At 52.7% G+C, this 20,346-nt stretch overlaps 1 protein-coding gene across 3 annotated transcripts in view; it reads left to right on the forward strand.

Moving 5' to 3' along the window:
- The window catches only part of LOC309448778 (protein CEPU-1), a gene marked incomplete at its 5' end in the record, with an annotated part of 112,410 nt that extends 92,173 nt beyond the window's left edge, over positions 1-20,237 (forward strand). For 2 of the 3 annotated variants that reach the window (XM_082070525.1, XM_082070523.1), the window contains 5 exons: positions 14,233-14,367; positions 14,995-15,115; positions 15,448-15,599; positions 17,276-17,308; positions 18,659-20,237. In XM_082070525.1, coding sequence (XP_081926651.1) covers positions 14,233-14,367; positions 14,995-15,115; positions 15,448-15,599; positions 17,276-17,308; positions 18,659-18,759 — 542 coding nt within the window. In that variant the 3' untranslated portion in view covers positions 18,760-20,237. The remainder of the gene's footprint in view (positions 1-14,232; positions 14,368-14,994; positions 15,116-15,447; positions 15,600-17,275; positions 17,309-18,658) is intronic. The other variant, XM_082070524.1, reaches the window with a different exon arrangement.
- Positions 20,238-20,346: the final 109 nt, after the last annotated feature.

Genomic DNA, 20,346 nt, shown 5'->3' on the forward strand with positions numbered 1-20,346 from the left:
CATCTTGGTTTTCCTGCCTCCCCTCCCGCTCCCCCAGGACACCCCCGTGCCCCTCACCACCTTCTTCCACACACCATCCATCCTGTCCTAACCGGGCTTACGATGCCTCCCTTTTTTGTGAGGGCTATTTTCCATGTTTGCTGCCATCCGGCAGGTTTCTTTCCCCCAGGGAATCTTTACCTGCGCTTGAACCAGATGTTTCCATTTTACTTAGGACTTAGCTGCTATGGAAACTGAGGATGCACCAGGAGAGGAAGAGTGAGCTAATCAGAAATTACCTGTGGCGCCGTGTAATTTGCAGCAGCAGCTCTTAGCTGATTTCTGGCCGTGATTAGGCATTCTGCTTTCAAAACTCAAAGGGAACAAGTGATCACGGAGATTTTCCAGAGCCCAGCCACCTGCCAATGGAGGGTGCTGAGCCCAGGGGTGGTCCCAGACAACTTTGGTGGCCGCTCGTCTCCGTAGGCAGCTCTTCTCTTTCTCTCTCTGGCTCTGCCAAGCCACCAACAGGGACCTCAACTTCTCCGTTCTGCATTCAACACACGTAAGCAGAGACAAGGTTTTTAACATGGGCACCGAAACAAGAGCCAGGGCAGGTGCCCAGAGGTGCTATAGTGGATGCCAAGACAATAACACTCTCCGTAGTAGGATATACTCTTAATTTGGAGAGACAGGAGTAAGCAGGGACCCAAAGCTCTCTGGGTTGTAGGTCCGCCTCGCTGCTCATCCTCAGCTCTTGGTGGGAAATGCAGCAAATAAGAGCGTGTGGTTGGGTCCTTCAGGGTTTTTACACCAAGAGCAGCCCAGCTCCTCGTGACTAATGTTCCTCGAGACCCTTTTCCAGCTCCCTTGCCCACCTGGCTGTTTTCTCCCTATGCATTGCTCTGTCTGGTGCAATATGTTTTTAGCAGCTTGATGTGGTTACCTCTGCTGAAATTTTTGCATTTGCAGTTGTTGCAATGTTATGGGAGCTGTTAAGCCTGTTGTGAGGCTCTGTTTGGTTTGGGGGCTGGAAGAGTTCCCTGCAAAATTAATCTAAGATTTTTGCTGTAGAGCTTGGGAGCTGAGTGAACCCAAGCAAGATTTCCCTGCTGATGCCTCCATTGATGTCTTGCCTGGTGGTTGGCTCTACCCATGCTCATCCTCATGCCATTAGCAAGAAGAGGATGCTGGCTCTGGAGAAGGGTTAATGCAGCTAGACAGGTTGAGGTGGAACAAGAAGGGGAGCTGGTGTAGTCACAGGTTGTCCTCCCTTGCCACAGGAGGCTTAAGAATTTTGGGGCTCTGCCCTGGGCATCTCACCAAAAACAAGCTCTGGCATCCTACGGGGTGGCTCCATCCGCCCTTGACACCCCTGAGGTGCCTGAAAAATCAGGATGGCAGTGGAGAGAGGCACCCTCGGCAGGGTGAAGGGAGGCAAAGAGGGAGAGGGGGATGTAGAATAACCACGGTCAGGATATAACATTCAGCGTGCAGGCAGCAGCTTCTTCCCAGAGGAGAGGTAGGTTGTGCAGGGGGCTTGGACGCTGGGGTCTGAAAGGCGGCGTCATGTGTGCCCATGCACATCTGTGTTTGCACCCACAGCTGGCGAGCTTTGCCTTCGTTTGGAAGATTTCGGCTGCCTTACGGTCCCCAGACTCGCAGAGCCAATGCCATCTGTAAACCGCAGAGAGATCTTCTAGTTAGTAGTCTGCTTTTGGTCACTCAGGTGTTTCCATAGTTACTGGGCTTTCTTATTTATTATTTTGGGGTGGCTCTGATGTTGTCATGGCAATTGCCATCTTGTCAGCGGACTGAGGCTGGAAGTTCTTGGCTAGGAAAAAGCACAAGGTGACGCCGAAGCACGAGGAGCCGCTCGCTGGCAGAGTCGAGCTGTCCGGGGGATATTTATCCATGCTGCAGACAGGAAACTCGTCGTGCATCATGTAAAGCTGGGGAGATGTGCTGAGGAACCGCAGCGAGGGCTCTCCCAGGAGGGACGAAGGCTCGGCAGCCTCTGTCCCAGGAGGAGCAGGCACGGCTTAGTAACGATAGCGAGGGTTTGGTGGTCAGACCACAAGCGTGGTTATCCTGCCGTGACGGGGCCAGGGACACAAGGAAAGGGTGTAAAACTGAGGTGTGTGCACACAGGTACCTTCGGTGGCACCGGTCTGCCACGGACAGACATCTTGAGCCAGAGGCTGTGTCCAACCCGTCATCCTTAACGACCCTTGATGGACTTCGCTGCCATGGTTTTGTCTAATTGCCTTTTGATTATTGCTGTAGTATGATGGATTCAGGTGTAAGGCTTTAGCCAGCGGCTGCCAGGGTAGGAAAATATTACGATTTGACTCGACCATGTATTTACTCATGAGAGGTCTGATCAAAAGGGCTTTATAGTGGGAATCCCTCATTAATCTCAGGATTAGGCTGGGTGCTGAAAGCTCAATCTGTGTGCTGCCTGGGTACTTGGCCAAGCAGAGGTAGGAGACACAGGGGGATGCTCGGAGGGCCCCGAGGTCACTGCATCCCCAATACCCTCCCTGATGAGCCAATTTAACCTCCATGGCCCTCAGCATCCTCCCTGAAAGAGGTACACCAGCTGTCCCTCATCTCCCATATGCGCTTAAGAAAGACGAGACAAGGCAGCCCAACGTGGCAGAGGTCTCATGAGATGATCTGTCCATACATCAGCAGTGAAGGGACTCTGGGAGAAGTCTGGTATATTGGGATATACTGATATATTGGCTCTGGGCGAGGCTTAAAACAAGAGGACAAATCCAGGTTGAAGAGTTGCTCGTTCCTGGGATGTTTGTGGGGTAGATGTCAGGTTTGGAGCCCGGCTGGGAGGCACCGCAAGAAGGGGCATCCACTTGGGTGGGAAAATTCCTTCTATTCCATGGTGGCAGCGCTGAGCTCGGCATCCCATGGAATCCCTCCCTTTAACTCTGCCTCAAGTCATCTAATTAACCCCAGAGAGCCATGCTCTCTGCTGGTCCTTTTTAATGGCAAAATGGCTCTCGGAGAGAGCAGATGGTTGTGTGTTCATCCTGGATCTCATGTTTCTGTCTTTTCTCTCCCAGTGAGGGTTCTGGGGGGTTTGGAGAAGGTCAAGAACCCGCCTGCCATCTCTCCTTGGTGTTGAGGTGCCAGGGAGGGTTTGTCTGCGTCACCTCGGGCCAAACGTGTTCCAAAGAGCCAACCCAAGCTTGTAGCGCCTTGTAGGAAGGAGAGATTTGATCCCGTTTTGAGGAAGAAGGGTTGGGGGAGATGCTGTGTGAGATGTGATGTCTCAAAGAAGGGACATGAGTTCTGCTGTGCTGCATGATGGAGCTCAGAGCCAGCCCCGAGCTGAAGCGATGGGTTGGGTTGGCCACCGTGCCATAAGTGATGTCCCACCTCTCCTCGTAGCACATGTCCCCAAGTCTCAAGGTGGCTGGGTGTCCACGGAGGCTTGTCCCACCCGTTGGGTGGCCGAGCACCTCATCCTCCTTCCAGGAGGCGGTTTCAGACCTGGGCTTCGGCTAAATGAACTGAAGCATTTCAACCGGCTCCAATCCTGTCGGCAGCTCAACCGTCCCCTTGTTTACTGTTGAAATAATTACTGCTTTGCCATAATATTAGCTCTGAGCCGTGACTCCATTACCATTATCGCCGGAATATTACCCATTTATTATCTCCCAGCAACCCTGGAAGATGAACACTAGGCTTCAGAGACCAATTGTTTTACAACAGACAGGATCTTGGTGTGCATTGTTTAATGAGGTAAACTACATTATAGCCGGCATTAATTTGGCCACGGTGCACTCCACTAAATCATCGTTAACCTGTAAATCTGCCACCGGTTTTGATCCGCACTTAAGCGGCGCATACGGGACAGACCGGCTGGGAAAAGGGTCACCGGCCACCTGGCTCTGTTAGCATCGCGTGGGGTGCAAAGAAATAGATTGTGCTGCTCTTGGAGGAGCAGAACTTGGAAATGGACACTGGTTTTGTATGTGGTGGCGGTGAAGGAGAAACCGGCATTGCCAGGGGTTGCTTAGAGAGTGTGTGCATGTGTGGAGAGACCAGCAAAGGGATTTTAGCTTCCTGAGTGGCAGCAGCTCCCATGGAGCAGGATTTGGCTCAGCAGAGCCAGGACCGCATCGCAGGCTGTGGGGTTTGCTGTCCTCAGCATCATCAAGCCCCACGCTAAGTTATGGGCTGTGAGTAGCTCCTTTTAGCATTTCCCTTCCACCGACGTGCCCTGGCTCCTCCCTCTCTTTGGAAGCAACAGGAGATAATGTACTTGTACATGTATATTTATAAAAGTAATATTTTTGATTCTCCACATGGCGGAAATGAACTCTGTGAGCTGATTTGTTAGCATATTTGGCATAGCCGCCTTCAAAATGTGCATCTTGGTACAAGGATAACAAGGCCCTTAGCAATGAATGAGGCAATGTCTTTCTCTTAAGAAAAGGAGGAAAAAAAACCCTCTGGGCTTCAGCCTATTCCTTGACGAAGGAGCTGGTGCCCTGTACAAAGTGATATTGATAAAATTATTGGAGAGTGATTTTACTTGTTGATGGGCTGACCTGTTTGCAGTGGTGGGATTGGGTTGGGGCAGCCGGGAAGTTTGTCGTTAGTCCCATTGCCTGTGCTCCCGTTCTGAGCAGCGGTGGCGACTTTAGCACGAGCATCACTCGCACTGACGTCCCTTCTCAGTACCTTGATGAACTATGGCAAGAATTTTAGTTATTTTCTTTGGCGTGGTGGGACAAGGCAGCCAAAAGCCAACAGTCCGATGGTGTTATCTGTCTCTTCTTTAGCGACGAGCTCGGTTCCCTTTTCCCCAGGTCAATGTGCAGCTTTGTGTCATCAGCCTGCCCAGGACTTGCCTTTTTATTCAGCTGGCGTGGGGAAGAGCAAGGGACGGGGCGTCTGAGATGCGAGAGATCTCCACACAAATTAAAACCTTTTATCAGCCCCTAATAGCTGTGCAAACTAATTATATTTGGGGCCAAACTTTGCCGGCGACTCCCCTGAGGTATTATTATAAAAATCCAAGCTGTGGAAGCGCGTCCCCATTCTGTCAACACCGGGTCGCTTCAGCCGGAGAGAACTCGGCTCCGGCTCGTTTCTTACTCCCATGATGGGCTTTGCATAAGCCACCGCAGTTGTTTTTGGGGAGGAAAGAGCCCGGATAGGTCATCTGACATGTGGCCCAGGTTTGCCGAGCCAAAGACACGGCTGACTGTGAGGAAATAGCACCCAAATTTTGTTGCCCAAGCGCCGCTGTCCTCACACTCTTTCCCAGTGCAGATTGCCGGCTAATGGGGTGGAGCTAGCGCGAGCGCTCTCTATAAATGGAGCAGAATATAAACAGAATAAAGCCTTCATTTCCCGGGCTGTGATTTCATTATTAATATACTTTACAGTTCACAGGTTGTTCATTTGCTTCCATGTTTTCTCAGCTGGTGTAATCTGCGGGCGCGGAGTGAGAAGAGTCTTTAAATTTCCATTTCCAGTTGAATGTGCGTCCAATTCGCCGTGAAATGTTTCTCTCTGTCGTGAATATTAAGCGCCCAAGGAATCGGTCGCCGCAGGATTAGGCAGGGCAGGTTGCCAGCCCCCTGCTCCGTGTCCCGGGGACGTGGGCGCAGAGGAGGAAAGGTGACAAGGTGACTTCTGGAGACCAAGGGAAGGGCAAGGTGGCGGAGAGAGGAAGAGGGAAAGGGGGAGGAGAGAGAATTTGTGCAAAAGATGCTGGAGGGAAAGGGAGAAATGGTAGAAAGTGGCGAAGGGACATGGAAGGCGAAGGATGCTCCCATGGAGCATCACCTTGCTACTTGCAGGGAAGATGTTGCACCGGCATCTGCTCTGGTTTGTAAATCAGTTGTCTGTGTCTGTGCCATTTCCATAGGCTGAACATGGGTAAAAAGAGACTTTTCTTGTGTCGGGCGTGGCTGAGAAACGCTGCCACACTCATAGGGACGTGGAGCTGAGACATGCTGGCGAAAAATAAAATCATGTTGTGCTCACGGTGATGTGCCCAGCAGAAAAAATGTGGAGATTTGTCACATATTTAGTGTAGTCTTTAGTGTCATTAGGGCAGCGCAGCAGAATTTGGGTCAATGGGGCAGATGTTGCTGCCCCGAGGTGCTGCTGCTGCAGTGCCACCAGCAGTGGGCACATCTGGCGGCACAGCTGGAGGCAGTGAGGTCCCCCCTCCCCTGCCCATCGCCCCGGTGCACGATGCGGTGACACCACTGGGGGTAAAGGGACAAAACACCAAATCCTGCCGGCGTGCCCAGGCCGCGGGGGGAACTCGGGCACAGTTTCCTCGCGACTCGTTGCTGAAATGACTTGTGCCGCAGCACTGCTTGCTGCAGGGGAAAAAAATGCCTCTTCCTTTCCCATCTTCTCTCGGTCGAGTCAAGATAATAATAGTCTTTTTCTGATCCCCTGAACTTTCCCATCTGCTTGGTAAAACAATGGCAATTCTTTTTCCTCCTGGTCTCTCTCTCTGTCTTCCTCTCTTTTATTGTTATCCTCCTACAGTATAATTTAAAGCCAGAGCGATGCCGTAGCCCATGGGTTTTTCCCTTTCCTCTGGTACACTGCTGTTATTTAAAATGGCTTTTTCCTGGCAAAGCGATGCCTCTCGCTGCCCTCCCTGTGCCCATAGTGGAGCCGATACCTTCACGGAGAGGGGATGACGGGCTCAAGCAATGGCGCTCCAGTCCCAATGTTCCCAGTCTCTCCCAGTGCCCCAAAACCAGAGTCCCCCATCCCTGCATCCCCCCGTGCCCATCGTCTCGCCCCCCATGCGTTTCCCCAGCCTCTCCGAATAAACCGCGATGTGGCGAGCGATCCTCCAGAAATGGAGACATCAGCATCATAAAACACAAGGGACAGAGCAAGGCCACTGGGCTGGAAAATAGCGTGTCTGGAAAAATAAAGACGGGCTAAAGATGATGGAGAGGAGACTGCAAGCTTCACCCTGCCAGGGATTCATATGGTTTTGGGGGGTCCCGGGGGAAGAGGAGGGAAGGAAAATACCCCCCGTCTATAGAGACCTGTGGCAGGAATGGTGTTTGGGCTCGGCAACCATGTGCAGGGAGAAAGTAAGTTTCCCAGATCCCCATGACTTCTCGCCAGCACCGGGAATGGATTTAGCCAGCACTCGATGCTTCTTTTTTCCCTTTAATGCCATTATGCCACTTGCTTCCCATCCTAGGGATATTTTTCTTAATGCCGCTGAAATGCGGCTTAGCGGAGGTTACAGCCATTTAACGCTTTGGATTGCGCTCGCTTCTTAAGAGCTTGTCCTGCGGAGAAAGCCTTTGGGTATGAATTTGCAGCCGGAGGGACCCCGCGGGCCCAGCCGCCCGCAGCTGTTTTTCAGACAAATCGGAGGAAAACAGGGCACCTCGAGTTGGGCAGGGGGCGGGGATGCTGGTTGCACGTGGGGAGCACATTATACAAGGATGTGGTGGATCTCACCACCAGTATCCCACCCAGGTGTTTTTATTATGGGGGTGCTTAGCAAAAGTCCTGCAAAAAGCAGGCAGGAGCGCTTGGTTTCTTGGCGTTATCTCTCCTCGTCAAGCCTCGCGCCACAGGTTTTTGTAGAGACATCGAGAAAGCTGCCAAAAAACGGGCCGGGCTCCAGGAAAAGCCAAGTTGCGACAGGATTTAATCGGGGAGCGAGCGCTCCCGTAAACAGGATGCGCGCGTTCGCCGGGGCGATTTGTCTCCGGCAGCATCTGTCACTCTCCGACATCTCGGTATCATCGCAGCAAATGATTTAAACACTACCCACCGTCCCCCATCTGTTGGGCAGCCCCTCCGCACGGACGGGGCTCTACCTCCAAAGGAACCCAGCGGCACGGGGCTGCGAGCCAAACAACGGGACAAATTAAATCAAAAGCATGCCTTTCGGCACCCGGGGGGAAAATGCACATCAGCTTTGACTTATTGCACGGCGCACGCTTACAAGAGAGAAGCAGCGGCTTTTGTCACTGCAAGGGGCCATGAAAAATGAATTAGGGCCGGCACCGGGAGAGGGCACGCCGGAGAATCTTTCATTCCGGTGACGCCGTCCTCTCTCACCTTGCGAGCAGCAACAGGGACAAAAACTGGGGGGAGGAAAGAGGAGGAAAGAATAAGGGATGAAAGGAGAGAGGAGTTGTCATTGGGGTCTGGTGTGGGACCACGGAGCTGCCGGGAGATGCCGTCTTGTCAGTAACTTTCCGTAGAGGTTTTGGCTCCACGGGAGCCTCGATATTTGGGTTTTGTGTGCCCCGTGCAAGGAGGCGGAAAAGCCACGTGGGAAGCGGTGCTGAACCTTTTATTTAGGAGCATCCCTCCCTCCCGGTCCCACCACCTCATCCTCCAAGCAAGCAGACCCCGAGGGCTAAGGAGGATGATATCTAGCGAATAATGCATGAGTATCATTAAGAAAATCAGCCCTGTAATGAGCCCTATACCCATTTTTGCTACAGATCCATCACCACTTAGGCACTTTGTGAACCGCAGCAGTTGTTAATTTACTAAAACGGGGTGACAAATGTTGTTTGGACCTTTTCATTGGTCTCCCTGGGAGGAGACAGGGCCGGGAGAGGCCAAGGATGGTCACTTGGTTCCATTTGATAAGCTCTGAGCCAGCCCAGCTATCCCTTACGCTGAAATCAAAGGGCTCATTCTTTATTCGACTCATTTGCTCTTGAGTTAGAGCCTCGTTCAAGGGTGGTTGGTCCCCGAGTTGTGTTGTTTTGTCGCTTTAAATATTAATTTCCATAATCCTGTTATTTCCCAAGGAACTACTTCTCGCAAACAAAAGGTTTAATGCTCCTCTTTTATTCCCGGTAACAAATAAGTTTGCCGAGGCGTGCAAAGATCCCGGCAGCAGTGAGCCGTGCGATGCCTGGCGATGAGGATTTAAGTTTAAGTAGGAATTGCGACGCTCAGGGGAGAAGCATCCCCCAGGGATCCTGGGTACCACAGCAGGATCTCCGAGGGAGATGCTCCGAGGGAGGGCAGGGAGCCTGGACGGCACCCCCGTGCATCCCGTTATTTTTGCGTTGGAGGCATCTCCAATGTGCCTTTTAGAGAGGGAAGATGGGAGAGCCGAAGGCCGGGAAGCACAATAGAAGATAGACTGCTTGTACCTCATTGTCTGGAGAATAGATGGGCCACGGGCTCCCAGAGAATAGGAGCTGCCACTCAGGCAGCTTTAATAGAACAGGCAGCAGGTAGATTTCAATAAAAGAAATGAGTATAAATATTGTTAGCAGGGACGAGAGGGAAAGTGGGAAGATCTCGTTTGACAAGGCACAGAGGGGAAACTTTCAAGGACTTTTAAGCTGAAAAATCTTCATGATGGCGCTATAATGGGCAGACGGACGGACTCGAACGCGTGGCGAGGTGAGCGGGCCAGCATCCATGGTGTGGATGGTGAATAGAGGCTATGGGCTGAGAATAGAGGCTATAGGCTGTGAGTATGGGCTCTAGGTAGTGAATACAAGTTGAGGGACCAGGGGTAGCGATGTGGTGGCATCTGGAGGCTCTCGGCACCTTGCATTTCCCATGCCCACTAAATTGTTAAATATTTGAGTTATCGTTATTTGAGCCTCAACTGTGGTCTCGGGGTGGACTGCGGGTGCACCAAGCAAGTGCGGTCACAACAGTGGGTCTTGGTGACAAGTGGTGATGGTCAGCAGCCCTGGGATGTGAGGATGAGGAGGGTCCCCAGGCTGTGGCAGCAGAGGGAGTTGCCGCAAAGCCTCGAGCACCGAACAGAAGCGCGGCAGCGAGAACAAGGTCCCCTGGGGCTTCGCGCAACATCAGGCCACAGAAACATGCTAATTAACATGGAAAAACATGTTAGAGGGGAGATTCTTTCCTTGTAGTTGGGAAACTTCAAAGGGAGAGGGCGGCTTGACCCTGTGCGAACACAACGTAGTCTTTGATATGGGGTTGTGGTTCTTCATCTGAAGGCTTGTAAAAATGCAGAAGAGGAGGTTTTTACCCTATATTTCCTATATGTTGCTAGTGTAGATGTGCTTTCTAAAGGGCTCGCACCTCTAAGGATGGTGATGGGTGGAAACGGGCCGGACCCTGAGATACGGGTTGCAACATTAGCGAGAGGGGGAGAGGAGCACGCTGTGCTCGCCCGGGTCGATAGGGTAATCTTGAAAGAAATCATTTTTGTAATGATCGCTCTGGATGGTTTCCAGCAGGTTAATTACCCCCAATCTTTCTCCACCGGAGCGTGGCGGCGCTAAGAGGGGGCGCACGGGGGGGAAGCCGCGTAACCAGAGTGGTTCGCCCAATCTAAAGAAAAAGCAAATGTTAGAACTACCTGAACTTCTTTCTATCTGTGTTAATTGAGCGGTCAGGAGTGGGTAATACTGATTAATAGGAGGTGAAGCAGCTGCTTACCAATTTTGATGGGGGATCGCGGTGGCGGCATCCTTAGCTCTTCTTTACCCCCATCTCCAGAGATGTCCAACCCGCTTTGGGAGCCCCCGCTGGGGGGAGAATCCTTCCCCCATCCCCTTCCTGGCACATCGGGAGCCAAATCACCCCCATGATGCCACGAAATCACCCGCCCCCCCCTTTTCCATCTGCTGCAGAGGTGAAGCGGGTCTGGGGCACCGGCAATTCACTCTTATTTCCTTTGTGCGTTTTATTTATTTACTCTAAACCGTTATAGGAAGGCCATCGCTATCGCATCCCAGCGACATTTGAAATAGATGGGTCTGGGTTTTAGCGCGTCACTGGGAGCCGGGAGTCTGCGCGATGTTAATTTTTATTGCCAGAAGTAGCCATAAATTGATAGTAGTGAATCGCTGTAGGGGCTGTAATTAACTAGTTACTATTTCACCTCCAAAAGGAGCAATGTTTCACGCTCTTACTTTTACTTATCTGGAATCAGCCGCTGTCAACATCCGCCGAAGCCCGTATAAAGATTTATAGACCTTGGAGGTAAATATTGACTAATGGGCAGCTCGGCTTAATGTTCACCTTGAAGGACAATAAATTGCGCTATTGATTGAAGGCAGATGTCAATATCTGCATTGTTGTAAACATTTTAATAAAATTATCTCCATAAAATATTCTCCCTCTCCGGCCGATCCCGGTGAGTCGGATCAGCACCCGGCAAACACGGCAGTGTAGCGTGTAGGGTAGCGCCGTGATTTTGGGCATCCAGAGCCCATGGGGACACCCAGCTCATCGCAGGATGATTGTTGAGGTCGAGCCTTAGAGGTCAAAAGACCACAGCCCAGACTAGCTGTTCTTTGTAGACCCTTTGCACTTGGTATTTTGTGATTATGTCTGTTTTCCCGTGCTTTGCCTTGCATAGATTGGGGCAACATGGCTCTTGTCCCTTTGAGGCTGTTTCTTATCAGAGCTGTGTCCATGTCTGGTGCTCGTGTTGTCTGCAGACAACACATAGAGCAGCTGAAACTTCATTAGGGCGGTGATCTGTAGGATCTTTAGGATCCTCTGCCTGGCGCACAGAAGCAATAGTGGCAGTGACATGTCCCAGAGACCCAAATACAACCACAACGGTGACCTGGGGGACAGCAGCACCTAATTAATTTGGGAACGCATGTTGGCTTTCTGGTGAGTTATTATGTTGTCAGGTGCTTGAGGGAAGCAAATGGGTAGGAGAGAGCAGAAGGGAGATGAGTTGGGCTGGGAAAAAAAGGACAAGCAAGAGAAGGACAAAAGCGAGGAGGGAGGAATGCGGATGCACGAGGCATCTGCCCGCACCTCATCGCACCCTCACCGCTCCAGAACGTCACAGCAAACGCCGCCGAGCTCCCCGGTTAGTCCATCACCCTGGCTGATGAGGAAAGATTATACCTTTGCCAAGTGTGTGGCTGTTCCATTTCTGGCCTGTATTTTATTATTAGTATTAATAATAATAATAATTCTGTGTGCTGGCCACACTGCTTTTCCAGCTCCCGAGGAGACGTGAGAGCTCTCCCATTAATTCCTGCAATATTTCAGCTCCTAATTGCGCTCAGGCAGAGACAGCCTCGAGAAGTTCCCACCATCCGTTCAAGCGGAGCAGGACCGGTTCTTCTGGGGGAGCTTCCGGAGCCGGGGGGGCCCGGTCCAGCCCCATGCCGAGCATCCCGGAGCTCCAGGAGCTTTCGGGGACAGGGACTGCGGTGATCGGGTGCTCAGTGCATTGCTTTAGCTCCAGCTTGGGGTGGAAGGATTGCAGAACAATCCCAAACAGGATTGTTCTTAAGCTCAGGGAACTCAGAGCTTCACCCAAAGCAACTTCTATGTCCCCATGCAACCCAACGAGCAGATAAATGTCTGTCCCGCACCCCATGAGCCCCAAGGGAGCGCAGCAGTCTCGGTGACCCTCCTGCTGTCTATAAAGCAAGGTCTGAGCTTACAGATTGTGTTTGTTTAACCCCGGCCCCGCTCCCTGGGTCCCATCTATTTGTTTTTCCATTCGCAGCAGTCAGTAATGAATGAGATTTGTCCAGCAATCATCAGGCTTCCCATTATAAATAGGCAAAAATGCAGAGGCCAGGGAGCGAAGCGGTCGGGCAATTACTCTTGGTCACATCTTCACCCCTTGGCCAACATGGGCGACACAGCAAAGCAGCTTCAGGGACCCGGTTTTCCCGCAAAGCCACTTGTGCGGGGGGATGACGGGGGACACGGGGGTGTCTCCATTGCCCGGCATCACCCGCTTCACCAGCATCAAGTGATGCACTCGCGGCAGGCATCCCTCATGGTAGCTTATTTCTGGAGATGTAAGGAAGCAGGATCTGGCCAGAGCCTCTAGCAGGGCTGGTGTTTTTAATGCTGTCATCATCGTTATCCAAGCATGAATAATTCCCAGATGGCTCAGGGCAAAGCGACATCAGCTCCAGCGCCCAGCATCCCGTTCTGTGCCAACGCGAAGGGAACCAGGCCCCAAAACCCCAAACGCTTTGCTCTCTGCCTCGTCCGATTCCCGTGCACGTATCTGAGACCTCAGCCCTGCGCCGGCACAGACGCCTTAATCTCTCAATTTCCCAAGCTTCTGCAGGCGGAAAGCTGACCCTCGCAGTTCCTTTAATGAAGTCTTGTGCCGGGTAATGAAATGCACTCCAGCTAATTCGCTCCCAGATCAAATCAGGGCTGTACAGCGAATTTTCGCCGTGTGCGAGCCGGCTCCGGCACGCTCGGGGAAGGGCTCTCTGTTACTTTAGCAGCAGAGCGTTATCTGAGACTGCACAAACCAAGCCAGATCTCCGCACAGAGCATCCGAAGGCCGCCGGCTGTGTCGGTATTTTATCAGCAGGCAGCGCTGTGCTACAGAGCAGCCGATTCTAGGTCAGCCATGAAAGGAAAGATTGCTTTTCCTTGCAGCGCATGGTGCTGCAGACCCGCCGGATGTAACGCTGCAATTTGCGCGTGTCCAAAGGATGTCGACTGGGGGGTGACACCTTCACATCTCGCCCTTCTGTCGCATTAAGTACCGATGAACTCAGCGGTTTCATCCCCGAGCCGCTCGAGCGGGAATTTTGGCATTTTGCACGCATTTGTTAGGAGCAAGACATGTGCAGTCGACGGGTCAAGCGTGACGAGCCGTGACCCATCGGGTCACGCTGGCGGTAGCCGAGAAGGAATCGAGGGGAGCCCGGGATCATTGGGCTCCATTGGCCAAGCTCCCCGGGGACCGCAGACCCACGCTCGGCCTCTCCACCATCAGCACTCGCTCCCCGAAACAGCTGTCCGGAGCTAATTTATTTCCTAATGCTGCAGCCATGTTAATTTATAAATTACACTGGTAATTCGGGCTGTTATTAATTTCAGATGGCGTAGGGCAAGCCTAATTAAAATATGACTCCAATTGCCACACATATGTACCAAGGACTACCGTTTAAAATTTATAGGAATATTAAGTGTGACACCGGTCTCAGAGATGCTTCGCACGGTAATTACGGCATCTCGGCAGCGGGAGATGTAAATGTAAAGGAGGGAGAAGTTGTCCTTGTTTGGTGGCCACTGAAAATCCGCTCTTGCCATTAGTTTGGTGGCAAGCGGCTTTTCTCCAGGGTGTGTTGCACAGGGCGCAGGTTTGGTGAGCATCACGTCACCCATCCTGCGCATGATGGGGACATTGTCTCCAGCAAGTGATGCTCTCGGCGGGCCCGGGAGCACTGCAGAGGTGCGGTGCTTTTTGGCAAGGGTTTTTATGGGGCGTGTCTCCCCACCCCTCACAGCCCTTTCCGTCTTTTCCCGCAGCCGTGGGCTTCATCAGCGAGGACGAGTACCTGGAGATCACGGGCATCACGCGGGAGCAGTCGGGCGAGTACGAGTGCAGCGCGTCCAACGATGTGGCGGCGCCCGTGGTCCAGCGAGTCAAAGTCACCGTCAACTGTGAGTAGCTCGGGGACAGATCTGGGGAATGGCATTTTGGTGGAGGGGAGCAAGGGGAAAAGAGCCTTCATCCCCCAGAGCCAACAGAAGCAGCGGTTTTGCAAGCAGGTGGTGGTTTGCCCTTTATTTTTCCCTCTGCTTTTCGAGTTCCACTTTGTTCCACCACCTCCTCTTCAGCTATCGCCATCAACGTGGGTTTTCTGCTCCTGGTGAGATGCAGTGCCGATGACCTCTGGGGAGAGAAGTGAGCAGTAAATAGGAAATATTTGTCTTGAGAAAAAATGAGAGAGGAAAAGCAAGAGAGCAAGGAAGAAAACAGCATGTTTTTGGGCTCAGACAGGGGTCAAGACCCTCATAAACTCCTCTCTGGCCATTCTTTTTGCTACTCGGGGTTAGCTCCAGTGCCAGGAGGACCCTCCAATGGGATGTAGCATCAGGTCCCCCAAGTGCCCATAAACCCCGGACAGCAGCACCAGAGCGTCCAAAGCTCCGGGTGGGCTCAGAGCTGCTTTTGGCTCCTTCCCTAAGCACAAGGAAAGAAAAGGGAGCCGGAGGAGCCCAGGGGAGGGGGCAGGATGCCGTAAGGGAAACCGAGTGTTGATTCCAGGTTTCTCCTCCTCTCCACAGACCCCCCGTACATCTCGGACGCCAAGAGCACCGGGGTGCCGGTGGGGCAGAAGGGCATCCTGCTGTGCGAAGCCTCCGCCGTCCCCTCCGCCGACTTCCAGTGGTACAAAGATGACAAGCGGTAAGAGTCCAGCAGCTTCGGCATCGGGGTCACGGCACTCAGTCAAATCACCGATAGCCCTCGGCACAAGCAGCAATAGGATTCCGAGGCGCAGGGGAAAACAGATGAGGACTTTTGGAAGGAAGATTATTTTTTTTCTCAGAAGCTTTTGTAAGATGGGTTTTGGCATTGATCTGGGCAGAATCCGCAATTCTATGATTCACGCACGATCGCCGCCCCGGCTCAATGTCCCAGGCGTCCAGCAGGACAAGGGGGACAGAAGGTCATGAAAAACGGGGCCCTTCTTCCATCGCCATCCCCATGACCTTATCCCTTTCTCCCTTCTGTCCCAGGCTGGCTGAAGGACAGAAAGGCCTGAAAGTGGAGAACAAAGCTTTCTTCTCCAGGCTGACTTTCTTCAACGTCTCTGAGCAGGACTACGGCAACTACACCTGCGTCGCCTCCAACCTGCTAGGGAACACCAACGCCAGCATGATCCTCTATGGTGAGTAGTGCTGCAGGAGCCGGCCGGGGATGAGATGTGGCTTAATGGCAAGATCGCCGACATGGGGCACACAGAAGGGTCTTCCTCGCCTTCTGGGTTAGATGTGCATTTGCTGTTGAGCCTTGGTGTTTCCGGTGTGCGTCGGAGACTGTGGCAAGCTCAGGGAAAGCATGAAAGCCTCAGAACATATCTCCAGTGCCAGGCCCCACGTGTGCCACAGTTCAGAGGTGTTCAGCACCGTGCAGTTGGTGCAAAGTTAGGACTTGGCTCCAGGTTTCCATCCTTTCGCTATGGCAGCTACCGAGGAGAGCCTCTGGTGGAAGGCGTCTGTTTGTATTGAACAGAGGAGAGATGGAGCTCGGGGTCATCACGGCAAACCCGTGGGCTGGCATTAATCCCCATTACGAGCGTTTGACGGAAAGCTCTGTTTTCCTACACCCTTCTTGTATTGCAAAGTCTTTTGTAGCACGTACAAAGGATGTAACTAAACCCACCAGAGGGGACAGAAGACCCCGTCTTCCCTGGGAGAGATGGGGCACGGCAGGGACTTGGTCAGTTTGTAGGTTTGAGGGGTTGCAAGAAATGGAAGCAAAACCCAGTCACGGGAAGGAAGCATTGCGGGGTAGGAGGAAGGGCAGCCTTAGAAATCCGCTCTATTTACTGCCGTCTTCCCATATGAAATATTTGCAGAAGGCCATGCCTGTCGCGTGTCTTCATTCTGTCATTGTTCATGTGTGTAGAAAGCTTTTTGGTTCAGCAGGAGCCACTTAGATGGTGCGTGCCACCCTTCGCAATGGCCACAAAGCATCCCTCCCCACACCAGTGTACCCTTTTTCCTTCCCGGTTAGTTTTGTTCTCCCCGGATGGGGACAATGCATTGGCAAACCACCACCATCATGCCAGGTCCCAACGCAGCACAGCGAGACCCTCGGTGGTGTCATTTACACGAGAAGTGAGGTTTTTGGGGACAATTTTATGAATATCCCTCTTTTTTGGGAAGTTGAGGGCACATTTTATTGTATTTCCCCCGCAAATGGAGGTTTAATCCCCGTGGGTATCGTGACAGGAGCCTTTCCGGGGCCGTGCAACGGAGGCTAATGTAGCGTACGTCTCTTAATCCTTATTTTAATCTATTTTTTGAGGGAGGTCAACCGGTGCCTTATTTAACATGTAGCACTCGTTATTAGAAGCCCGTCACCTCATTCGGCAGCTCATTGGGCGACGTGATGGAGCGCTCATTGAAACCACATCATTTTGAGGTTCAGGGGGAGAAAGCAGCTCTCGGCTTCTCTCCATCACAAGATCCCGGTCCCTTCTCAGGGGCTGGTGTCGGGCAGTAAATTCATTTGGGATGTCGCAGGGTTTTTGAGAGGGCTGTGTGCCAGAGGAGGAGTGCAGGGCTGAGCCGAGCTCCCAGGTTCCCCCAAATCTCAGCCCTGCTAAGGGCGCAAAGGAGGACTTAACCAGGGCTCCCCTCTGGGGCTGGCGTCCCGCAGGCTGTTTGTCTCTTTGCCCCCGAGGAGCAGGACACAGTGTCAGCATCAGCATCCCTCTCGCTCCCCCGTCCCTAGTTTTTCCCATCCCCGGGTCGGGGCAGGCCGAGTGTGGCGCCCTGAGCCCGTGCTTTCCCTTGCCTTTTTGCCCTAACTTACCCTTTTTTTTGTTTTAATTTTTAGAAGAGACAACTACTGCTTTGACACCCTGGAAAGGTCAGTAATTTGGGGAACTTTCACACTATCAGATTCCCACCCTGTTTTCCCACGGGTCCCTCCGGCTCTCAGCTCAAATAACCCCTTCGGGAGCCACGTCCCCCGCTGCTCCCATCTCCCACCCCACCGCTCTGTGGGTTTAGGGATGAATTATTGCTTTTTTGCCGGTGTCTGCCCTTCCATCGTGTGTCTGTGCATTGATGGTCCATGCTTTGTGCACACCTCGTCTCTCCGCGCTCCCTCCCCATCCCCAGTGCACAGGCAGGGACATCTCCATTCCTTTCTTTCATGTCACAGTATCTATGGGTCTTGCAGCGTTTCCTCCCCTGGGATGCTGTTTGTGTCTATTTTTGGGACAGTATTAGGCTGGAGAGGTGCATAGTTTGCTTCTTGGCTTTTCTCACGGCCTAGGGATGACTTGTAGATGTCAGGAGGGCCATGGAAGGTAGGACAGGGACCATCATGTCTCCAGGTCCCCTCACTCTCGGCTTCCTGGCCACGCCAGGATTTGGGGCGAAGCGGGAAGAGGCGTGAGGCATTGGGGGAGTGTGTCGGCAGAGCACTATAGGCAGGAGAACAACTGGGTTTTGAAGCGAGGAGATGTGTTCTGGGTCGGCAACAGAGAGGATCGATCTGTCCTCAAGGGCAGCGCTGCCATTTGCAGCAGCCCAGACACCTTCTCGAGATCTTTGTCCAGCTTAGTGTTCCCCTGCGCCAACTATTTGGGGCATTTTTGTGCAAGCCACCAGCTCAAGCCACCTCCCCACTCTTTCTAATGGGGACCTATGAGCTCCTCAACCCCTGCAGCCCCCAAGGTGTGGATAAGCTTGGCTCTTCTTGTCCACTCTCCTAGTCCCATCTCCTTCTTATTGAGCTCGTCTGGGCCCAGGGGCAGGCGCAAAACACCAATTCCCAAGCGTAGCGGTGCCAGATGGTGGTTTTTCTGACCCCCTCAAGGAAGACAAGCAGGGAACAACGGGGCAGTCACCCCTGTGATGGTTTGTTAGTGCCGATAAGAGCACGGGCAATGTCGGGCAAAATGGTCGTTTATGGAGCAAGTGAGTTTGTGTCAATTTTGAAGGAAGAGCACAGGGAGTCGGAGGAGGTCGGTCAGTAGTGATAAGCAGGGGACGGGCTCAGGACAGGGAGTTGGGGCCAAGGAGGGTTAAATCCTTAAGAATGGGGTTGTCAGGGACAGGTGATAGCGGAGGGTGGCACCTCTTGCGAAGCGCGATGCCACCATGTGCAATCCCTCAGGTGCCCTGGATTACGTATGTATGTTGTTTTTGTGTATTGAACGGTTGGATCCGGGCCGGCGTCTCACCGTGCGGGCGCTTCTCTCCCCCGCAGGCCCCGGCGCGGTGCACGACGGCAACAGCGGCGCGTGGCGGCGAAGCGGCTGCCCCTGGCTGCTGGCCCTGCCACTAGCCCAGCTCGCCCGCCAGTTTTGACCCCCGGAGCCGGCCCGCGGAGCGGCGGCGGCGTCCAGGACCACGGCCAGCGAGCGCCGAGGAGAGGAGGAGGAGGAGGAGGAAGAAGAAGAAGTGTTCACCGTTCCGAAAATAATCATAAGAATTGAGAGAGTATCCGGCCAGGCCACCTCGGGGAGGGGGAGAGAGGAAAAACATGCAACAAAAAACCCAACGCAACGGGAATTTGGAGAGAGGAAAAAAAGAGAAATAATCCAAGGCTTCCTGCTGAAGATGCAACATGACTGAGTCTTTTAATTTTTTCCTTTTTGTTTGTTCTTTTTTTGTGTCCCGCACCCCTTTTCCCACCCCGGTCCCCTTCCCCCGCGGGGACCCCTCCGGCCGGCCACGCCGGTTTTCTCCTTTGCTGAGATATCCCCATCTTCTCATGGACCGTGCCGCCATTTGTGTTCCAGGAAAAATATATATATATATATATATATCTTCACGTTCACATATATATATATATGTATGTATAGTATATAGATCTTCAACAGTTAGCACACCGCTCCAAAGGGAAAGGGAGGACGGAGACCGGCGTCGAGCCGCACGTCCATCGCACCACCCGCGGACATCGCCGACGATAACGGGATTCCACGATTCATTTTATTAATTATATTTTCTGATATGAGCCTAGAACTCTTAGTTCCTAAAAAAACAGAGATGCAAAAAAAAAGAGGGGAGAGAAAATGAGGAAAAAAAAAAAAAAGTAAATTAAAAAAAAGGAACCGGAGAGGGGAGCAAGCGGAGAGGAGCCGTCGTTTCGGATGCAGAGGAGGAGCCCCGCGCTGAAATCCCCGGAAACCGGCCCAAACAAGCGGTCGTCCGAACAGTTCCCGCCGAGGGCGCGGGCGACTCGTGTCGAGGCGGAGATGCCGAATCTTTTTACGGGATATATATATACAGTATATATAAATATACATATATATATATATATAATTTTTCTTTTTTTTTTTTTTTGGTTAGCGTTCTAGCCACGGTTCCCAGCAGGGTCCTTCCGCTGCCATTACTGCATGCTGTACACGGAGTTAGGTGTGTATCGGTCCTCATCTCGGTCCCCGCGTCCCCTCCTTTCCCACCCTCGGGTCACCAGGGACAAAGGGACGCGAGGTCCGGGGGCCGTCCCTCGTCCCCAGCCCCTTTGCGGTGGACTAAAGCAATCCGAGGGACCGAGGGAGATCTATAGAGCTCAGTTTTATAATTTTTTATATATATATATATATATATATATGTATGTATATGTGTGCGCGTGTGTGTGTGTATATATATATATATATAAAAAACCAAATTAAATTAGGAAGCAAGGGAGCCGTCAGCTGGAGCACGGGCCCGGCCGCCCCGCGGCGTGTCTCGGCGGGGGCCTCTCCTCGGTTTTCCTCCTCGGGTTCCGTTCCCTTCTCCGCGGCCGGGGACGCGCGGGGTCCGGGCGGGCGGCGAGGGGGCTCTCTCTGCCTATCCATTAAAACGATTGTTCCATGTGGCCGCTCCGTCTGGTCGTGGTGCTCATTGCCGCATCGCCGGGGACTGGGAGGGACGCGGCGGGTGGGACCCCGGGCGGGAGCACCAAAT

This window comes from Streptopelia decaocto (assembly GCF_964273445.1).
Source record: "Streptopelia decaocto genome assembly, chromosome: 21".
Taxonomy (NCBI): domain Eukaryota; kingdom Metazoa; phylum Chordata; class Aves; order Columbiformes; family Columbidae; genus Streptopelia; species Streptopelia decaocto.